This window comes from Juglans regia, chromosome 7, assembly GCF_001411555.2.
Source record: "Juglans regia cultivar Chandler chromosome 7, Walnut 2.0, whole genome shotgun sequence".
NCBI lineage: Eukaryota > Viridiplantae > Streptophyta > Magnoliopsida > Fagales > Juglandaceae > Juglans > Juglans regia.
In genome coordinates this window covers 36,742,135-36,764,501 of record NC_049907.1, presented here as the reverse complement: position 1 = coordinate 36,764,501, position 22,367 = coordinate 36,742,135, and the positions used below count along the sequence as shown (strand labels likewise).

The 22,367-nt window shown below is 37.6% G+C and overlaps 2 protein-coding genes across 2 annotated transcripts; both read right to left on the bottom strand.

The window, feature by feature from the left end:
* Positions 1-6,505: 6,505 nt before the first annotated feature.
* Positions 6,506-7,422, bottom strand: LOC109010445 (photosystem I reaction center subunit II, chloroplastic-like). The gene has a single exon (XM_018991286.2). It carries the CDS (start codon positions 7,270-7,272, stop codon positions 6,640-6,642), a length of 633 nt encoding a protein of 210 aa, XP_018846831.1. The 5' UTR covers positions 7,273-7,422; the 3' UTR covers positions 6,506-6,639.
* A 2,624-nt stretch (positions 7,423-10,046) lies between these two features.
* LOC109010446 (probable linoleate 9S-lipoxygenase 5) lies at positions 10,047-15,286 on the bottom strand. Its single transcript, XM_018991287.2, has 9 exons — positions 14,819-15,286; positions 14,049-14,338; positions 12,806-13,046; positions 12,313-12,651; positions 12,110-12,195; positions 11,894-12,001; positions 11,505-11,809; positions 11,144-11,407; positions 10,047-11,042 (listed from the first exon to the last, which is right to left on the bottom strand). The coding sequence occupies exons 1-9, from the start codon at positions 15,060-15,062 to the stop codon at positions 10,274-10,276; spliced, it is 2,646 nt and encodes an 881-aa protein (XP_018846832.1). The 5' UTR covers positions 15,063-15,286; the 3' UTR covers positions 10,047-10,273.
* Positions 15,287-22,367: the final 7,081 nt, after the last annotated feature.

Genomic DNA, 22,367 nt, shown 5'->3' with positions numbered 1-22,367 from the left:
GGCATCAGGAAAAGATGTGCACCACCAACTTGTAGTGTGAAATGTGAATTAAAAAAATATGGGTTTGGAGACGTGCCTTGTTGTCTTGAAAAGATGGCTAATATGTGTGTGATACCTCTGGCTTATTTTATTTATATGCATATGTCGCAAATGATGGTGGTTGGGAAAAACATCGATGTTCCTTTTTCCTTCCTTAAATATATATATATATATATATATATACACATTATACACTGGACGATCTTTTATATGCTTAAATATCGATGGGCTTTGATTTTTTTTTTTTTTAATTTTCTAATCATATTCCAGTGAAAGGGAAACATTAATACACGGTTTGATATGATCATGTCATGTGCTTTGGCATTTTAAAAATTATTTTAACCGAGAGCATTAGGAAGGATTTGTAGTAACAATTATTTGGGATCAGGATTAGAGGCTTAGGGGATTTGAATCGGCCCAAAAGCCCAATCCTCAACGTATCTCAGTTGTTAAAGAGAATCATAAGCCCAACTGCTTAACAATTATTTTTCTGCATTTTGCGTCAACTATCGGAAGACACAGTTCCTCCATATTTTTTAGTCCATTTCCTCTGTTTTCGTCTTTCACGTCTTCCGCTACGCCAGAATCACTCTAAAATAGTCTTGGGGAATGCAATATCACATGACTAGAAGATTTGAGTGTCTCTTCTAATAATATTGGTTTTAAATCTGTTGATAGCTGGTATTAGAATCAGGGTCATGAATTTCAATCGTGGGAGCATATCGTACAAGAATGAGTTTTCGAGATTTATCCACAATTAATGATCATTTGAGGATCCATGTAAGTTACAGCTCTTGGTTAAAGAGTTTCCAATACTCTCTCTCTCTCTCTCTCTGGCGTTTTCTAGAGGATGAATTGAGTGTTGGGAAAATCAACACAGCGGAAGGGATAAAAGCGGTAATAAAAGAGTACACTCATACACTCAGTGACACCAAAAAATTTAACATAGTTCGGCAACTGCCTACATCCACAGAAAAGAGTTTCACTAATAAATAGTGGAATACAAGAAAATATTACAGAGGAGGAGGATTACACTCCACTCAACTCAACTCTCTTCTTTTCTCTCAGAGCTCTCTCGGCTCTCTCTCTTTTCTTTTCTCTTTAGGGTGTATCTGAAACTCTCGCATGGAACTTCAATTTATAGGCGAGGATCAATATCGTTTATATGTATGAATGCATTTATTGTTGCATTCAATAGGTAGTTGGGCGTTGAGGGTTGAGCAGCAAGCAGCCATTATGGACTGCTTGCTTGGGCAGAGATTTCAACAATTCTCCCCCTCCATGCCCATTTACCTATATGCTATCCATTCCAGCTATGTCTCTGCATACCTCAAGCTTCTCACTTGTAACCACCTTCGTCAGCATGTCCGCTGGATTCTCTTTCGTATGGATCTTCATAAGCTTCAACACCTGTTGTTTCATCGCTTCGCGTATCCAATGATAGCGGATATCAATATGCTTGGTGCGGGAGTGGTACATTGAATTCTTGCTCAAGTCTAGAGCACTTTGACTATCACAATGTACCTTGTAGTCTTCTTGACTAACCCCTAGTTTTTGGAGAAAACGCTTCATCCACAACATCTCTTTCCCAGCTTCTGCTGCGGCAATGTACTCTGCCTCTGTTGTAGATAAAGCAACACACTTCTGCAACTTGGACTGCCAAGAGACAGCTCCTCCTGCAAAGGTGAAGAGAAATCCCGAAGTAGATTTCCTGCTATCCAGATCTCCTGCCATATCTGAATCTGTATAGCCTTCCAAAACTGGTTTAGCTCCCCCAAAACACAAGCACATCTTCGATGTACCTTTCAGGTACCTGAGAATCCACTTGACTGCTTCCCAAAGATCCTTTCCTGGATTTGAAAGGAATCTGCTCAACATGCCTACAGCATGAGCAATATCTGGTCTGGTACAAACCATTGCATACATCAAGCTTCCTACTGCTGAAGAGTAGGGGACTGCTTCCATTTCTTCAATCTCTTTCTTTGAAGAAGGACACGAGCCCTTGCTCAACTTGAAGTGGTTTGCAAGTGGAGTTTTGACTGGCTTAGCATCTCCCATGTTGAAACGTCTAATGACCTGTTCAACATATTTTTGTTATGATAGCCACACCCTTTTGACTTTCCTATCACGAACAATCTTCATGCCCAAAATTTGCTGTGCTGGGCCTAAGTCCTTCATGTCAAAGGACTTGGATAGTTCATTCTTTAGTTTGTTAATCATGGACCTATCCTCACCAACGATTAACATATCATCAACGTAAAGAAGGAGTATAACAAACTTGTCGTCCTGGAACCTTCGAACATAGACACACTGATCTGCGACAAGTCTCTTGTAACCATGACTCATCATGAATGAGTCGAACTTCTAGTACCATTGCCTCGGCGCTTGCTTGAGGCCATAGAGACTCTTCTTCAGCTTGCAAACTAAGTGATCTTTCCCTGGAGTTTCAAACCCTTCTGGTTGCTCCATATATATCTCCTCCTCCAAATCTCCATGGAGAAAGGCTGTCTTCACATCCATCTGTTCGAGTTCCAAATTCAAGCTGGCTACCAATCCGAGTATGACTCGGATCAACATCATTTTCACCACTGGAGAAAATATCTCATCAAAGTCGATTCCCTTCTTCTGCTGGAATCCTTTGACAACCAATCTGGCCTTGTGCTTCATCAGCTTTCCTTGGCCATCTTTCTTCAGCTTGAACACCCATTTGTTCTTTAGGGCTTTCTTTCCTTCAGGAAGTTTCACCAACTCATAGGTCTGATTTTTCTGCAAAGAACTCATCTCTTCTTGCATTGCCTGCACCCATAGGCTTCTATCAGCATGAGTTTGAACTTCTTGAAAGCTCTCTGGCTCCCCCTCATCAATAAGCAGAATATAGTCTGATTTCGGATATCTCTTCGACGGAATCAGTAGGCGACCTCTTGCCGATCTTCTTGGTTCATCAACCAAAGGAGGTTCGTCACCATCTAACCCTTGTGGTGGTACACCAGTTTCTGGTGGAAAGGATTCTTGCTCCCCCTGCTCGACACCCTGAGCTTCTTCTTCTGCTTCTGGATCTCGATCTTGCATATCTTCATTATCTGTGGCAGGCTGTAATGGTGCAGGATTTGGAGTATCGGAACTAAGCTCTCTTGATGAAGCTTTAGTTCCTATGTTCTGGTTTTCATGAAACACAACGTCCCTACTTCTGAAAATTCTCTGTCACTGGATCCCATAACTTGTATCCGAATTCTTCATCTCCATATCCAACAAAGATACATGGAGTTGACTTGACATAGAGCTTCTGTCTCAGCTCCTTGGATACGTGTGCAAAGGCTTTGCACCCAAACACTCTCAGGTGAGAGTAAGAGACATCTTTTCCAGACCAAACCTTCTGAGGAATTTCAAATTCCAGTGGTGCAGAAGGTGATCTGTTGATCAAGTAACAGGCAGCTAGAACAACTTCACCCCAGAATAGCTTTGGTAACTTGGCCATACTGAGCATGCATCTTGTTCTTTCAATGATGGTCTGGTTCATTCTTTCGGCTACACCATTGTGCTGAGGGGTATATGGGACCGTCTTCTCATGTCGAATACCGTGATCAGCGCAGTATGCAGCGAACCTTTTGGAGACATATTCTCCTCCGTTGTCCGTTCGCAGGCACTTCAACTTCTTTCCCGTCTCTCTTTCCACTAGAGTGTGGAAATTCTTAAAGTGCTCGAAGACCTAATCCTTTGACTTCAAAACATATACCTAGACTTTTCGTGAAGCATCATCAATGAATGTCACGAAATATCTGTTACCTCCCAATGACTCTTCTTCCATGGGACCACATACATCAGAGTGTACCAGACTCAACAACTCTGATCTTCTCTTCGTAGAGGATTTAAACGAGACTCTGCATTGTTTGCCAAACAAACAGTACTCACAAGGGTTTAACGCTGTTCCTTTGGCAACTTTGATGAGTGCCTTCTTCGCAAGTGTATCCAACCCTTTCTCACCCATGTGTCCGAGTCTCTTGTGCCACAGATTCGGTGATGTCTCGTCTTCCACTGCATTGAGGCTATCAGAACCGATCTTCACATGGGTCTTGTACAACGTACCGCAAATATGTCCTCGGGCGACAACCATGGCACCTTGTGACAGCTTTCAAGTGCCTTTGCTGAAGTAGCTGTCATAGTCCTGTCGATCAAGGGCTGTCCCGGAAATCAGGTTGAGCAGAAGGTCAGGAATGTGTCGAACATCTTTCAACACCATGGTGCAACCAACGTTGGTTTTTATCTGCACTTCGCCAACTCCCACGATTTCGAGAAACTGACATTCCCCATCCTTACCGTACCAAAGTCTCCTGCTTTGTACGTAGTGAAAAATTCACTGTGGGAAGTGGCGTGGTATGATGCTGTTGTGTCTACCATCCACTTAACATCATAGCTTGTAACGTACAGACACGTCTCGTCACTAGTGGAGAGTATTGCCACATCTCCCGAAAGAGTGACAAGGGTTTCACCATCTTCTTTTTTCAGCTTACTGCTTTGACCTTGCTCCCTTAAAAACTTGCGGCAGTGTTTCCTCATGTGGCCTTCTTTGCCACAATGGTAACATTTGATGTTACCCGTCTGCTGGTTCTTGCTACTGCTGGACCTTCCACGTGGTTGAGGCTTCCCTCTGTTTCTGCCTCCACTTTTCCCTCTATCATTACCTTGAGGCCTTTCTCTACTCTCGGTGACAAGGACATGAGTTTGATTCATGCTTGTCTCTTTACGTCTGGCCTCCTCATTAAACAGGGCATCCTTAACCATCGTCATGGTAAGTTTGTCATCTGGAGTAAAGTTACTTAGGGAGACCACCAGCGTCTCCCAACTGTCTGGTAATGAACTGAGAAATAGCTGGGCTTGTTCTTTATCGCCAAGATTCAGGTTGACGGACCCGAGCTGGTTAACTAGGTTTTGAAACTCGCTAGTATGCTCAGCAACAGAGGTATCGCTTTTCAATTTCAAGTTAACAAGCCGTCTCATCAAGAGGGCCTTGTTTCAAGCAATTTTAGCCTGATACATATCCTCTAACTTTTTCCAGAGGTTATATGCATCCGTCTCTTGGGCCACGTGGTGAAAAACACTATGGTCAATCCATTGCCTGATCTGACCAATAGTCTTCTTGTGCATCTTTTTCCACACTTGATCCGTAACTTCATCTGACTTTTTTCCTTCATCTTCCAAAGGGTCAAACAGATCTCTACAGTTCAAGAGATCCTCCATTCGAGGTCTCCAAAGACTGTAGTTTGAGGCAGTCAGCTTTATCATGGCGCCTGATGCTGAATCCTCCATGGATTTAGACTGTTCTAAATACAAAATACAAGTACAGGATCTTTGAGGTGGAATATCGTCAAACGGATGGTACAGTTGTGTCCGAAACGCTTGATTTTGTTGGAAACGGGTCTTGTTTCGTCAAAATCGGACTCAGATAGCACAAGGAATGAGCAAACGAACCAAAACAGGAGCTTTGTCGCTCGTGCAGTGCGTGGCGCGACTAACAGCGCGTAGGCGCGTGTACGTCACGTGCATAAACTCCTCTGGTGCGCGTGGAACGCGTAGGCGCGTGTAATTCACGAGCGTTATGGAGTCAGGGGCACGTCAGGCGTGTGAACTTCACGCGCAGTGGCTTCTCTGTAGCGCGTGCGCGCGTGTATGAGCGTGGGATTCACGTGCTAGATACTCACCTTGGCGCGTGTGACGCGTGTCGAGAGTGGGTCTCACTCTCTGATCTTCAGACGGCGCGTGAAGGAGTGTGCGGATTCCGTTCGGCCTTTGGTTTTCACCACTTTTCTTGTCTCGATGAGACGAACACAGTGGTATGCTCAAATTTGAAAACTGAGCTACGCACTAAAACCGAGTTTTCCGTAAAAAAAAAACTCCGTCCAACAAACTCTATGATACCATTTGTTGGAAAAATCAACACAGCGGAAGGGATAAAAGCGGTAATAAAAGAGTACACTCATGCACTCAGTGACACCAAAAAATTTAACTTGGTTCGGCAACTGCCTACATCCACAGAAAAGAGCTTCACTAATAAATAGTGGAATACAAGAAAATATTACAGAGGAGGAGGATTACACTCCACTCAACTCAACTCAACTCTCTTCTTTTCTCTCAGAACTCTCTCGACTCTCTCTCTTTTCTTTTCTCTTTGGGGTGTATCTGAAACTCTCGCATGGAACTTCAATTTATAGGCGAGGATCAATATCGTCTATATGTATGAATGCATTTATTGTTACATTCAATAGGTAGTTGGGCGCTGAGGGTTGAGCAGCAAGCAGCCATTGTGGATTGCTTGCTTGGGCAGGGATTTCAACATTGAGTTCATCGATCTGGTCCTATTTTTTCAAAGGAAAATCTCATTTCAATTCAATTTTCATTAGAGTCTTCAGATGTCACATTAATTCTAGGTTGTTTTTCAGGTACTGATATATCTAAGCTAATTAACAGCATAAACAAACAATAATACAACATATACCCTTTTGATGTAGCAACTTGGGAAAAACAAAATGAAGGTGGTTCAAACATTAACAACGTACAGTCACGTAAATAATAAATACATAACAAACAACATAAGAATCCAACACCTCACAAGTCATACACTTGCTTGCCGGTGAACTTGACCTCGATCGGGTTCACATTCTTTCCAATTGACCTGAAGTTCACTCCGACACCTTGACGGCCGGGGTTCACCTTCTCAGGGTAGACACCGTCCTTTGGGTGCAAATATTGGACCTCTCCATTTGGGAACACCCTGTAAAACTGGTACTTGATCTTGTACTTAGACCTCAGCCTAGTCCCCAGAGCCAAGCACTGCTCCTTCCTGGCCAGTTTGAGCAGGTTAGGACCCTGCCTCATAATGGCTGCACCTCCGGTGGGCATCTCAAAGATTTGTTCTTTGGGAGAGTCCCAAGTGATCACATAAAACTCTTCAACTTGAGCCTTCCGCAGCAGGCCACCAGTGCTGCCGGCGAAAATCGGCGAGGGAGTGCTTGGGTCCAACTCAGGTGGAGTGAATCCCACCGGAGCTTCCTTGGTGGGTGCCTCGGCGGCTTCCCCAGCAGCTGCCTTGATTGTGCGCTGGGAGACAGAGAATTTAAGTTGCTTGGGACTGGTGAAGGAGAGGGTTGAGGATTGTTTCCATGGCACGGTGACACGGTCCCCGGACTTTGAGGCCGAGAGGGGAGGGGTGAAGAGGGAGGCTTGGGTTGCCATGGCCATGAAGGGCTAGAGATAAGGGGATGATGGTTGGTGCAAGCTGCTTGATAACGGGGATGATGGTTGTGTGGGATCAATAAGGTTGGGGATGTTAGTATGGGGGGAGTTTGTAGGATTTTGGATGGGTGGTGGGAATTTGGTGTTGGATAAGGTGATATGCCTTGGACCAATTAGGATGTCTGCTTTTGATACGTACCGATCGGTCCTCAGCAATATCTCAGCACTTCACGACAAAGGAAAGAGCCTGCACTCTTCCTTTCATTTTTTTTTTTTTTTTTTTTTTTTTGTCACTACTTAACAAATCCTTTCTGATTTGATAGTGAAGATTGAAGAAGTAATCGACTTCAAGGGTTTTTTTAAACCTTTTTGATAAAAATAAAATCTTGATTTCTAGTTTGGTTTATATATAGAGGACATCTTTCCTCTAATTGAATAATTCAATTTTAAAAGAGAAAAGACGCAAATAGTACTTGGCAAAAGATGAAATGTGATCAATTATGAGTGCTATGTTCTAATTCGAAGAAAACCGAGATTTCTCCACATTGGAGTAGTCAATAGTCCAAAGCTTAAGATTTGATGAATAGTAAATCTTAAATCCTCTCCAAATATGGCTAGCTACTATTCATAATAGAAAGTAATATTTAATTATTTCATCACTTTCATCTCTCTTTGAATGGTAAAACATGCATGGCATGCACATTATTTCTATTGATTGATAGAGTAGACACATTATTTCTACAAAGTATGAAGATCTAAGAAATATATAAATTGTATTTGCAAATAAAAAAATAAAAAAAAAGTAAAAAATATAATATTATATTATTATTTTAACTTTATAATAGTTAGTCCAATGTGAACTCACCTAATCAAAAATTGATATTATAGCTAAAAATTAAGATTCTAGCCAAACTTTAGACTTGACAATGACTAAATCATTGCCAATGCTCTTTAGGGGTGGGGGGCACCTTCCCCACTCTTTAGATTAGCTCCGTTAAAAGTGAGAGGTTCCACATTCTTATTTGGCACAAGGCCATTCATGCAAAAGATGTTAGTATCAAGACACAGAATTTAGTTTCGAGTATTAATACGTTCACCGAAAATGCATCATCCCGAATAAATATTTTGAATAGGCTATTTTACTTTTTTATTATTATTTTTTCATGTATTTTTTTAATAATCATAAACATTTAAAAAAATTTACAACATCATTAAAATATTCTTACTTAATCATTAAGTAAAAAAAAAAAATCATTCGGAACACAAATTCGGTATCCATTTTCGGGACAAGAAGTATTTCTCTTTAGTTTCAGGCTTTGTACCGTTCAGCTCATGCAAAGGGGAGGCCAGGCGTGAATGGGGTAATTAGATGCAACCGAAAGCCTAGTAGTATCACAGAATTTGGTAATGACATGACTGTTTTTGATCGATTAAAATAAGGTAATGATACCCTATAAGGTAATTATACCCTAATTAAGCATAGTTTGGATTAAAAAATTATCTTAATTCATCTAATTTTATCTTATCTAATTATTATAATTTTTTTAAATAAAATATAATAAATAATTTAACTTTTTTAAATTATAAAATAAAAATAATATTTTAATAATGTTTTATTCAGATCTCAACTGTCATTTCAATTCAATTCAGAATGTAAACTTCCCTTTAATACTTCCCATTACTCCTTACTACCCAACCCTACATGGCTTTCTTTTTTGTTCCTTTATCCTCTACTTCTCCCTTATGCTCGTCTCTGCCTCTTGCTTTGCTTTGTCCGAGATTTGATTGAGCTTCGGACAGTCTTACCTCAAAAAGTATTTCGTTTTTTCCTTTGGAAATTCAAAACCACAATCTCAATCGCAGACTCGATTTCGGCCCTCTCCTCTCAATTTTGGCCCAATTTCTTTAGTGCATTCTGTAGTGTAATGTTGACTTGTTATTTGTTTATCTCTTTGAGAGATTTTTGGAATGGGTTATCAATATTGGCAAGAGTGTGAATGGGTTAAACTTGCGTGTAGAAAGAAAGATTTTGAGATGAAAAATGCTCATTTTGACTGACATAATCATGAATTACAAACAAGAACCCAACACCATAAATCATAAAGATATATGGAGGACCAAAGTTTTACCTTTATGTCGGTAAGCCACCAGTGCTTCTTTTCACTAGTAGTGTGGCATGAAAAACTTTTCCTCGGGCCGTGCTTAGATAGACAATCTTGATTACTAATTTTGGTCCTTCATACATTATGGCGTTATTGGCGATGATCACTTAGGCCACACAAAGAAGAAAGCGACGCAAAGGGGGCTTCACAGAGAGAGAGAGAGAGTAGAGGGCGCTGTTTATAATAGGTCACCATCGGCGGGGAGGGAGTTCGCACTCAGCTAAGGCGCGAGAGAAAAATGTGGGGCTTGTTGTTGAAGCTTTGATTTCAATCTCAAACTGAGAAAACTTCTTACATGCAACTTCATGTCAAATTTCGAATAGAGCAAAGTTGAGAAGGTAGAAGAAAAAATAAATAAAGCCATGTAGGCTTGGATGGTAAAGAGGTAGTGGGAAGTTAAAAATATTGGAAAAATAACTTCGATCTTCGGTGAGCAATATCGTCGACAAACCTGGTTTCTAGTAGGCATCTCTATTATATGAAATGGTCTCATGGGTACTATGGTCCTATGTTAGTATGGCGTCCAAACTTTTGCTTGCTCCTGCATAACCGTTGGAGCACTTTACCCGTATGAATTTCGACCATTATATGGTTCAAAATATATACATTTGGGGATAATTTCTGCAAATCTGCACATATATTCCACACAATACAATCACGACATTGTTAAATGTTAACACAATGCACAACTACTTGACTGCATTAATGCTAGATGAAGAGAGAGAGAGAGAGAGAGAGAGAATTGAGGATACAGAAACATTTCCGACAATCTCTTACTTTAACACAACTTACTAGAAAGTAAACGCTTCAAAAATAGCCATTTTTACTTTCAAACCAAAAGATTTCTAGATTGAGATGCTGTTGGGAATTCCCTTGCCAGTGAGGCCGCCTTCTCTAGAGTAATCTGAGGTATTAGGATAGAGCAAGGTGTAAGGTACCTTGACTGGCCCAACCCTATTCTTCCATCTACTGTCATTGTTCATTTCTATAATCCTGTTTTCGATTTCCATCAGCTTGTTTCGAAAACTCTCTAATGCTGCCAGTGGTTCGGCATCCGAAGTCCACTCAGGAGTATCTCTCTGCCCAAGATAAATCTCATCAGATGAATGCCGGGACAGAATTTCTATCAGTGATACACCCAGGAGGGTTTGGAACTGGGCTGTTATTGTTTTCAGGTAGGCTACGTCAGGGTTTGACTGAAGCTCGGTATACTCAGGTGTGCCTGGCTCAGGCATGAAGCGGCGGCTTACCGTTGGGCGATTAGGGAGGTAGCCAGCATAAGGGTATTGCCCGAAATTGACAGCAGCATGGAGGGCCGAAGCCACCCATATAATTATGGTGCAGGAGTGGACAAGCTCCGCCCGTGTCTGAATCTCAGGCCACCATGGCTCATCTTTCTTGTCACCATGACCCTCATTACGGATCTCCATCCACCATAATTGGAGTTCAGAATCTTCTTGGACCATTTCATCTGTTGGGTAGTAGAAAGAGCAATATTCACTCACCCAATTCTCAATTGCTGACCAGATCTCCAGCCCATCAACAGCGAAGGGATAATCCTCTATAAGAAGTCTCAGGCCATGTGGGCAGCTTGAGTCTGGAACTGCAATTCCTCTAAAGAGAAGCAAAAAATGGATTAAAATTATTTCTGTTAAAGAATAGAGATCAAGATTCAAGACTATTGAAATTATTATTTAATAACAAAGCATGCTGACCTCTTGAGCAGATCAGCAGGTAATGCCTGTTTAGTGAACACCCAGTCCTTGTATAAAACAGCGGACATTTCCAGGGCGTATTTAGCCGGGAAGACTGTCCTCTCAACCACGCCACCAGCATTGATGAGGATCTGCCGTGCCAAGGCATTTATGTTCATTGTGTCTCGGAAATGGGGTTGCAAAAGCTTGTGAATCGGGTGAAGCACACTCAGCTGTCTGTTTGTCGCAATCACGAAAGGCTCTATGATGGCATGGGTATTCAACCTGAAAATATAATCAGAAGCAGTTTGGTATGTATTTTAGGTTAGAACCAAATCTTCTACTTTTTGGTACCATTCAGTATTATTCTTACGCATCGTACCAGTGGCTAATAAGCTGATGGTAGCCAGAATCATTTACAGCTGCGTAGGCTTTGGCGAGCTGCCACACCGTACCTTCAACACCTTCTTCTGCAGGAGTGAAAACTTTGCTAACTGCACCGTGATTCTCCCCTTGTGAATGTGGCAAGCTTAACTCAATTGCCAGTGGCTTCAAGGTCCCATCATCTTGAAGTAAAAGGAGCGTTCTCGTGGCATAGGTCTTTGTGGTCGTTGAGTTTATTTTCGTCAGGTATGGCATCAATGCATCATGATGATCTAATATAAACAGCCTGTTGTTTTTTATTGCCTGTAACAAGAGAATAGAAAATTAGTTGTCATATTGGTTTGATACGTAGATATAGTCAGGAAATATACAAAGTATGATTAATACTTGATCTACAGTGAGCCCATTGAGGTTCTTCTCTATGTCTTCTTCTCTTATTGTACTGTTCTGATTCCCAAACATTTTAGGGTCCAGCTCGCTGGTTGGGGGAAATTCCTGTGGACAGGCATTTCAGTATGCTAGTTGAAGCCAAAAAAAAGAAAGAAAGAAAATGCATTTGACATTATTCATCATCTTTGATAGCTAGTCAGTGTCTTATTTTACCTGGAGGCGGCTGATGATGACAGGGTTCACTCCAGCGAGCATTTCTCGTCCAAACTCTTCATCTGTCCTCCAAGCAGACCTGTCCTCTGCAATTATACCATAAAAACTTGGTAATTTATACTGGAAAAGTCAAGAAACAATGAAGTGTCTATGATTTTGAAGTATTAAATGCAAAGAGAAACAGGGAGGAACTTTACGCATACCTTTGATCACGTCGGGAATTGGGAATTTGAGGAATCGCTCACCGTCATTACGTACGAGTTCCCTCAAAAGCTCCCAAGGAATGCGCTCCCTTATTTTACTCAGTGTAGGTCCATTGGGCAGCTTGACACCCCCCTCATAGAGATTAAGTACATCTTCAAAGGTGTCAAACTCGTTAATGGTTTTGTCACAGAGAGATTTAAGCTCTGGGAGCAATATCTGAACAAGGGACTTGAGAGCATAGGCTAGAAAATCTGAGAATTTCACGTGGCCAAACCGCTCATCTCTTGGAACATAAATGTCAAGGCTTAGCAGTGGCAATCTGCTCTCATAATTGGGATCTGTTACGATGAGAAACAGATCATCGTTACCATGATCAATCATAATATGCTTTGTGCCATTGAAATTCTGAAAGCATTAATGAGCAATCACCAATTTTGATATGTCATAGCAGCTTTTTAACACCTGAAAATTGACTACATTTAAAATTCTAACCAGTTTTTGTTGGTTTTCGACCAGTTCTTCCTCTTCTGGGATAGGGATAATCCTTTGATCCACCAAGAACAGGGCGTACATAGTCTGGTCCTTTGTCTGGACTTCCCAAATCATTATAGTAAGCATAGTCATAAACTCTGTCCCACTCCTTGAGCTCCCCTGATCCATTTCCTCGCAGATTTACTAGCTCTTCTTCCCTGTACTTCCTTAACAGCTCAGGTGTTTGACATGGAAGGTAGGTCTAGCAAAAAAGTAGTATAGTTGTTGTTACAGCATTTTAATTTGACATAAGTCCTCTTAGAGAAAAACAAAAATCCGAAAGTTCATTTCTATATTTATTTGGTCCGACCTTTTGGCAAAGCTTCCATTAGGCCTTTTGGTACGAATATTAACTTTTAAGCCTATTTGATTAAAAAAAAAAAAGGATTGAAACAAGCTGTTGATCTAGCTGTAGAATCAGCGGATAGGAATTTTTGGCAAACATGATGTTTCAAGAATGATGAGCAGTAAACTTGCAATAATTGGGGCCCGAAGGGACAATCCCCGGAGAAAAGACCCCACATGGCCAAATCTGATGACACCAACTCGAAACACCCATAATATCATGATGGCAACTTTCAAAATTACCCTAATTACAGAGTTCTCTCTACGTTTAGGTAACGAGAATACTTGAAAGATGTTTAAAATATTTATGAATAGTAGTGAAAAATAATAAAAAATAAATAATAAAATATTAAAAAGTAATGGATAATAGTTTTGAAAAGTAATAATAAAATAATGAATAGTAGTGGAGAATATTAAGAATATTTAAGGTACTTTTAGTACTCAAACTTAGATCGGTCGCCCAGGTAGAGACTGTTGAAAAATCCCACACGATTTAGGAACAAATTCATACAGGTCTTTATAAGGAGTTATCTCACTCCTATTAAGCCTTTTATGGGGAGAAAATTTGTGTCTCTATATGGTATCTATATGGTATCAGAGTCAATTTAACCTATAACTCATGAATGACTACTGCTACTTATCCACGATGATGGTATCGGAAATACCAGCCCACACATGAGGAGACGTGTCGAAAAGTCTCATACAGCTTAAGAACAAACTCATCTAGATCTTTATAAGAAGATATCCAACTCCTCCTGTTAGGTCTTTTACAGAGGAGAAAATGTGTGTCTATAGGGATAAAGTCACTGTCATTCACCTTCTTTTTTTAACGTTAAATCCAAACTCAAAAATTACGTACCTTGTTTGAGAAGAAGACGCGGTGGTATTTGTAACGATGTGCAGGGTAAACCCAAGAATTGCAGACGAAATGCACACGACCGTGCCCACGAACATCTTCCAAGGTGATCGTCTTAAGGTAAAACTGGCTGTGGTGGTGGTTTTTGACGATTAAAGCCCCAGGAACACCCATGGACTCGTCCCAGTCAAATGTAACAGTGAATGCAGTTTCTCCTGCTGTTAATGGAGTAATTGTTGTGATCCATTTCTCCAAGTAGGCCGCCTTGCCATGCTTCCCTCTCAATCCATTCGCTAAACAATTACCCAACAATAAATGTTAGATCCTAATTAGCTCTTTCCGTCTCTATCGTTGCATCTTAATTACTCAGAAACAATGCTAGAAAGTTGTTCAAAAGATTGAAATTTCTCAGTAATATTACAGTTGATACATATATATGATCAGTCTACCTAATAGTTTCATCAAATTAGACGTATTAATATAAAATGAGACTATAATCCAAGAACATAAAATTAATGTTTCCAAGTAAACTTAATTGGTTTTGATGTTGATATTTTTTTTATATAATAATAAAACCCACACTTTCTTTATATTAAAGCTGATGGTTATCCAGAAACAAGTGGATGAGGAAGGATACTTGGAGAAGAAGGCATCTGATGTCTGAAGGTTCGATTTAAAAGTGCTTTTGTCTTCCTTCATAGACGAACCTTGATAAATACACTCAGTACCCAAAAAAGACAATTTTAAGAGAGAGAGAGAGAGGAGTGATCGACCTGGGTCGGGATGAATGGAACTGATGAGCTGTAGGGAGACGCCCTTGCCAAACAACTCGTGAATCCGATCAAGCAATGAAGCTTTAACATCATGGAAGTCCAACACGTTTTTCTTCATTAACACAACTGTACCTTTGATCTTCTTGCTCTCAACTACCTGGGGACCACCTTGCTTCTTTTTACTCTTCCCACAGAACTTCTCCATTATTTGCTTTATGATCTCTGAACTGGAACAGATTGCCATCAACCAAAAAGGACCGAGAGCTCGAGACTTGAATCGGAAGCTTAATGTGATCTAGAAAGGGAGTGGACTATATCTATATATAGACAAGATCTTGAGGAAGATTTGGCTAGGAGCTAGGGAAAGCTTCAGTACTGCATCCTATGGTTTTTTCAGTACAAGTAGTATTATTCCCTTCTCTCTCTCTCTAGTTCTTGACTTGTAGAAACTAGAAAGAAGGCTTCCTTCCGTATTCCTGAAATTGTAACTCAGGTTACGCTGTTTTATAAAAATTGATGACGCCGACTGTAGCATGGGGGTCCTAAAAGTAATTTTCAATCTTTATCTCTTTTTTATTGAATAATTAAAGGACCTGATTCCACATTCGAAACCTCGTTAAGAGCATTCCCATCCGATTCTCTAAATTTTTCTCTAAATTTTAGTTAAAAAGGACACTTCCTATAATTTTATCTTAAATTTTACTCATTTTTAAAAAACATTCTACATCTCATTCCCTATCCTTTCTCTATTCTATTAAAATAATATTCTTCTATTATTTCTTTATTACTTTTTTCTCTCACTTTTATTTTCAAACTTCACTACTTAATATTTTTTCTTATGTTTTGAACTATTATTATAGTGAATATTTTAAATAAAAATTTAAATTATTTTTTTAAGGGTTTAATAATATTTTTAAAATTATTATTTTTATATTTTAGTAATTATTTAAATTATTTTTAAAAATATTATTTAAAAGTATAATAAATATGAGTATAAGAGAAAATGTAGTTGATTGAAAAAAGAATTTATTTTATTTATTTAAATAAAATATTAATAAAAAATGATTTAGGGGATGAATAGTGGTTTCCTATATTTAGGGAACTACTGTTCATTTCCTAAATCAAAATCCTAAAATAGGGAATGGGATGGGAGGGGTTTTTGAGCTTTTCCCTATAATTTTTCCTATAATTTAGAGAAAATAGTATTTTAGGCATCCGGATGGAGATGCTCTTAAGAACTCAAAAACAAAACAAAAAACAAAAAAACGGAGAGAGAGAGGAAAAAAAAATGTCGTACGACCGACCTGTTATCCTATACTTTGTTTTATACAAAGAAATAAAATATAGCTCGGATTCGAAATATTATATTTTATAGGTGTATGTATGAATATATATATTTTTTTTATAGGTGGGTGTATGATTCACACTTGCCTTTGAGTTTGTTAGATGACCATTTATTAATAGTAGGAAGTTCGAAATTTAATTATAAATTATTATAGTCACAAAAAAATTATATAAAAATAAATTTATAAGTCCATAAGAATAAATAATAAATACAAAAATCAGGGTCTCCAAAGAATCCAAACCACGTTCTGTGCGTGTTCCATCGGGTGTATAATATAAAAATCAGTTTATTAGATAAGGGTGGGGGCCATATTTATATATACTGCAACATGTATGATTAAAATATCTGAGTCAATGACAGAGAAATCATTGGTCTATAAGGGCTTACAATTTGACAAATAAAATATAACTTAAAATTAAAATATTAGAAAATATTTAATCATTAGTAGTTTATAGATTTTGCTGCATGTATCAATTAATTATGTATATGGCAAGTCATGTTGTAGTAGTTGTACATATACATCAAGCTGGCCTGATCACCTGTTAATTGAAAAATGCAATCTAAAGCAACTTCCGTTTTCTAAACATACGATAAATTAACATTCAAGAAGGTCGGGTTATGTCTTTAAGTCTAATGGAAAGGTATGATGTACGTAAAATAATTACATTAATTAGTGGGATTATATATGCTAAGCATGATATACATTGCATTAATCTAGAATTTCTTTGTTGCAAAGTTAAAAGTTCACAAAAGTGAAATTAATTTTCAAAAGAGAAGTGATATTTACATTTCTAAGACGTGAAGTCTAACTCTCTTTTTAAAAAAATAGGTAAATTTGTGATTGTATGGTAAAACTTATTTTTTAATAATAGATTATACATTTTTTTAAGAGATTGTGCAAAATTTGTACATTCTAAAACTTTATTTAACATTTTTATTGGAAATCATGTTGGGGTATATGTGGAGACTGGTTTTGGAACTGAAAAAGTGTTTGTTGAAGTTGGCTCGAGCCAAGGTTCGCTTGACAGACCGCTCGAGCAAAGACAAGTCAGAAAGAGTTCACTCGAGTCTCGCTCGACACTCTCCTCGAGCAAGATGCAAACCTTAGTATTCGCTCGACACTCCGCTCGAGCCAATGTTCATTTGACTGTTCGCTCGAGTCGCACTCGACACTATGCTCGAGCTAAGTATGCAGTTTTTGTCAGATTAGAGTTTTCAGCGCCACTCACTATAAATACATCATATTAGACTTGTGTTAGACGACTTTTAAATATTTTTAAGAGAGAACGATTGTCTTGTGAGTGCATATTGTGTGAGAGAACAAAAAGCCCTAGAGAGTGTAAGTTGTGATTGAGTGATTGTAATCTCCTCTGGTCAATAAAGATTTCTGCAGCTCCTGTGGACGTAGTCAATTTGTCGAACTACGTAAATACTATATCGTGTTCTTGATTGTATTGCTTTCATTTTATTTATCATTATTGATGTGTACGCTTTGTATAGTATTTCACAACAAATCATACATTTAATATTTTAGTAGGAAGAGAATCGCACAGTTTAAATTTTGAAATGGACCTTTCTTTCTCTTAAGAGAATTTAATTAAGTGGCAGATGACTTTTGCCCAACTCTCTGAAAAGTGAGAGATGAGAGATATATTCCACATTCCTATTTGACATAAGGCCATTAACACAGAATTTGTTAGTACGAATAGTTCTGATCCCTTTGTTTATGGTGTAGCACAAATTTAAACACACAGAATTTAGTTGGAGCCGAAGTTCGATCAGATAGCAAGGGGTGGTGGGGGGCTTGGATAATCAGAGAGAGGCACGTACCGAAAGATATCACAGAAAGTGGATGGTAATGAGATGACTGTTCTTGATCAATAAATTAAAAAGGAAATGGTGTAATAAAATAACATGCATCGATCTTTCGGTGAGCAAAATCTTCTCAATTTTCTCGTTGGGCATATGTGTGCTACAAGAATTTAGAAAAAGGGCCAAACACAGCTAGTTTTGTTATGCCCTAAAAGGTGGGGGGAAATATAAATAAAAAGACCTTTCATGTCAGCTAGCTTGTTCTGAAAGAGATCCATTGCTTCGACTTTGGAGCTTCCATGCATATGGAATAATTACTTTATCCTAAACCGAAAAATATGTTGTTTTCACATAATTTAATTCACCACCTTCCTCATGATCTTCGAGTGGTTTTTCTTTCTTTCATGCCGGGCCGATGCTTTTGTTTTTTAACTTTTTACCCGTTTGATTTGCAAAGAATGCAATTGGTTCGGTACTTTCTTCTTTGCTCGGAATTGATTTTGCCGGCCATGTTTCCTGACATTTTTTCAATTCTTTTCTTTTCCTTTTCTTGAAGGTAAATATTGGGTAATATCGCATTAGAATCTACACCCACTTAGGCCTCATTCGAACATTGAGATGAAATGAAATGAGATAAAAAATCTATAAATAAATATTGTAAAATAATTTGTAAATAACACTAGTGAAATAGTTTAAATTAAGATAATTATGGGATTTTAAGAAATAAGAAACAAAAAGTTCAATAAAATATTATAAAAATATAATATTGTCATAATATTATTTTTATTTTGATATTTAAAAAAGTTTAATTGTTTTTAATGTTTTATTTGTAAGTTTAAAAAAATTGTAATTATTAAGTAATGATTAAATGAAAAAAATTAAAAATTAAAAATTAAAAAATATTTAAAATTGAGTAATATTTAAATGTTGAGATGAGATGTCACATTATTTCTTCTTATTTTACTTCATTTTTTCTTAACATACAAAGGGTACCTGCTTAGAAATGGAACTGATCCATATTTCTACTTTTATTACACTCAGATACTTGAGTCCGAAATCGCCTCAAGTTTCTATTTTTCGTTTTATTATTTATTTAAGTTCTCTTATTGTAATATGGAAGAAAACAGATTTCTTGTCAGATTATAAATTTTTTAAAGATAAATATTTTATTTACAAAATAATATTACAAAAGTAAATTTATAAACTGACTTGTGTTGATATATCAAATTTTAAAATAATTTTTATTATAAAATAAATTTAATAAATCAATTAATGAATCTATGTTAATTGATAAATTTACTTATATAAAATCTCTAAATAGAGCGATAAAAGTCTTTGGTCAAAATGATGTAATATCATGATAATTGTAAGGATTATAATTCATGACCCAAGTAATATTATTGGTATGTAAAATTATCATTTGTCTTAAAATTTTAAGGTAATGGAAAGAGGTAGATTTTATTATTTTATATCTTAACACTCTTCCTCACTTGTGGACCAGACTTTTTCTTAATGAGTAAGCTGCCCAACAAGGAAATATTTAATTAAATATGATAGAGTATAGAATCATGGTTCAAACTCAAGATGTCTGTTTTGATACCATATGAAATCATCACTTGTTCTAAAAGTTTAAATTGATAGAAAAATGTAAATTTTATTATTTTATATCTTAATCGTTTATCATTTGAATGTGAGGGCACTAATATTGGTGTATTGAGGTTTCAAGCATTTTAATTGGCATGTTTTCTAAATGTAGAGAGAAAGAGAGACGATCGGGGATTGAATACTAATGTTATTAATTTGTCATGGGAATGTTTTGTTTTTTATATGAAAATGCTTTTTAACTTCCAACTACTGATAATTATTTAGCATATTATATAAAGCTGATCTACTGCTTTCCCATAACATATACTTCTGTCCTAGGAAAAGATCGATCAAGAGTTAGCATATATACGTACGTACGTGGGTTGCCTTTCTTTCGTTAGGAGACAAACAATTCAAATGGAATTACTATTGCTCCACACGCACTGCATAACCAAAAGTAACTCTTTTTTTTATATGATGCGAGTGACTCGTCCCCACCAATATGTCCCAATGTCATACAAAAGCTATTCGCAAAAATGAGAAGACGACAGACAACCTTTTCAAGTTAAAACGCAAGGAAATTTACACCCATTTAGCTAGTAATAAAGCTCGCTTTGAGGACTCTTAAACCCATGCATTTACTGTCATCCTTGTTAATCTTCACATGATCTCCCCTTCCATCATTCGGATTAAGAGGCCTTTCCTTTTTAAATGGTTGCCCCTGGCCTCCCATAGAGTCAGTCTCTTAAGCTCAACATTGATGGTTGGTTGTGGGGGCGGTGCTATAATTGCTCAAGTATTATTGATGTTTCGTCCTATCTTTGGTTTGGATATTAATATTTTTGCAGAATTATCAGCTTTAAGGACATGACTTACTTGATGCTACAGGCAGTACTTGGGAATTTATTGTAGAAACAGATTCTTTTCTTATTCTTATTGTGAATTGGTTTAATAATTATAATTCTCAATCCCTTTGATTTATGCTAATATTTGGAATGATCATTTTAAAAATAATAATGTCCTTTTTAGAATTAATGATATCTACAGAAAAGGAAATGCTTTAGCAGACAATCTTGCTACTTATGGAGCTTAGGGCTGCACGGTAAGTTTTTCCTCCATTTTTGAGCTCCCAAAACATACGATTGGCCTTTCTACTTTGAATCGTGCAGGTACTCCTAGCTTCCGATATTAATTTATAATGTTTTTAGCTTTAAGTAGTATTATATTGTATTTTCTGATGGATATTTTTCAATAATATTTTTCATAGAGAAGTGTTAGAGAGCATCCACTGTATTGGTACACACAAAGCACATATTACGTGGATGCCTCTCATCCACTTATTTTTTTTTTTATTCCTTCAAACGCAGCGGCGTCTCTCTCTCATCTCTCTCTCACCAGCGTCTCTCTCCTGTCTCTCTCTCTCATCAACTCTCTCTCATCATCTCCGCTTTCTCTCATCTTGATCTCTATCTCTCTCGTCTCGGCTCTCTCTCGTCTCGCTCTCTCTCATCTCTCCCCTCTCTCTCTCTCTCTCGCTCTCTCTCATCTCTGCTCTCTCGCTCTCTCTCTCTCTCCTCTATGCTCTCTCTCTCGTTTCTGCTCTCTCTCTCGTTTCCACTCTCTCTCATCTATCTATCTCTAATTTTAAATTTAACAAACGTGTGGTGCAAATTTTGATACATAATATATGCAAAAATGATTGCTATAAATAGTGACTTCTACCAATAATATTTCTTTTTCATAAGAGCCCGATTTTGGGATTTCTTTCGTAACCCATGCTCTCTTTTATTTCTTCACAATAAATAATGCTTATCAATAAAATTAGATAACGGTATTAAAAAAAAAAAATCCTCCAATATATAGACATTTGGGTAACCCTTTTAAATGCTACCAAGTACGTACGATCCATTTTTTTTTTTTTTTTTTTGAAGGCACGTACGATCGATTTTGATCCATAGAAAGAATGAATATTTAAAAAATAAATAAATAAATAAAGGTTGTGCAATCAATGAGGGTTGCATAAGGTGGTGTCAGTAATGAACATCCACTTCAAATTCCTCATAAAAATAATGATTTGCTTTTATTACTAAAACTTTCAATAATTTTGTGATAAAACTTTTTTTTTTTCTGGTTATAAAATTTTTATTTTTTCACCCAAATAAAAACTATAATAATCACAAAGATCACAGATTGATGCCAATCACAATAAGAAAAATACCAATATTACAAGATTTGATCATATTACAATTATCGAACAGTATAGAACAATATGAAGCACAAAACTTATCAAGAACATAAACAGAAATCAAAAAAAGAAAATGAAATATAGCCTGTAAAAGAAAATAAAAGAAATAAAGGAAAGAACACACCAATATACGTGGTTCGACCTTAATGGTCTACATCTACGGCAGGAATGACCTCAGAGAAGCCTCATAGATCTTTTATTGATGAACAATATTTCACAGAGAAGGCTCAGTACACTAGAGTTACAAAGCCCTCACCGAAATCACAAGAAATCACACATATTTCTTCTTTCTAAGAGCAAACCCTAGCAAATCCTAGATAACCCTAGTATCGCCCCTTTCTTTGCTCTCTCTCTCAAACAGCCGTAATTATAGAAAATGAAAGCACTCTGCTAGGGTTACAACGCATAAGGATGTATATATAGTTTGTAACAGATGCCACCACGTGTAAAGATCCAACGGTTCAGCACATAACCCTTCAGATTAAAGCCACAGGCTTCTCATGTGTCCTTTTTAACTCTGCCTTATTAGTTTCAAGAGGTCAAATCGAGCCAAAAACACCACC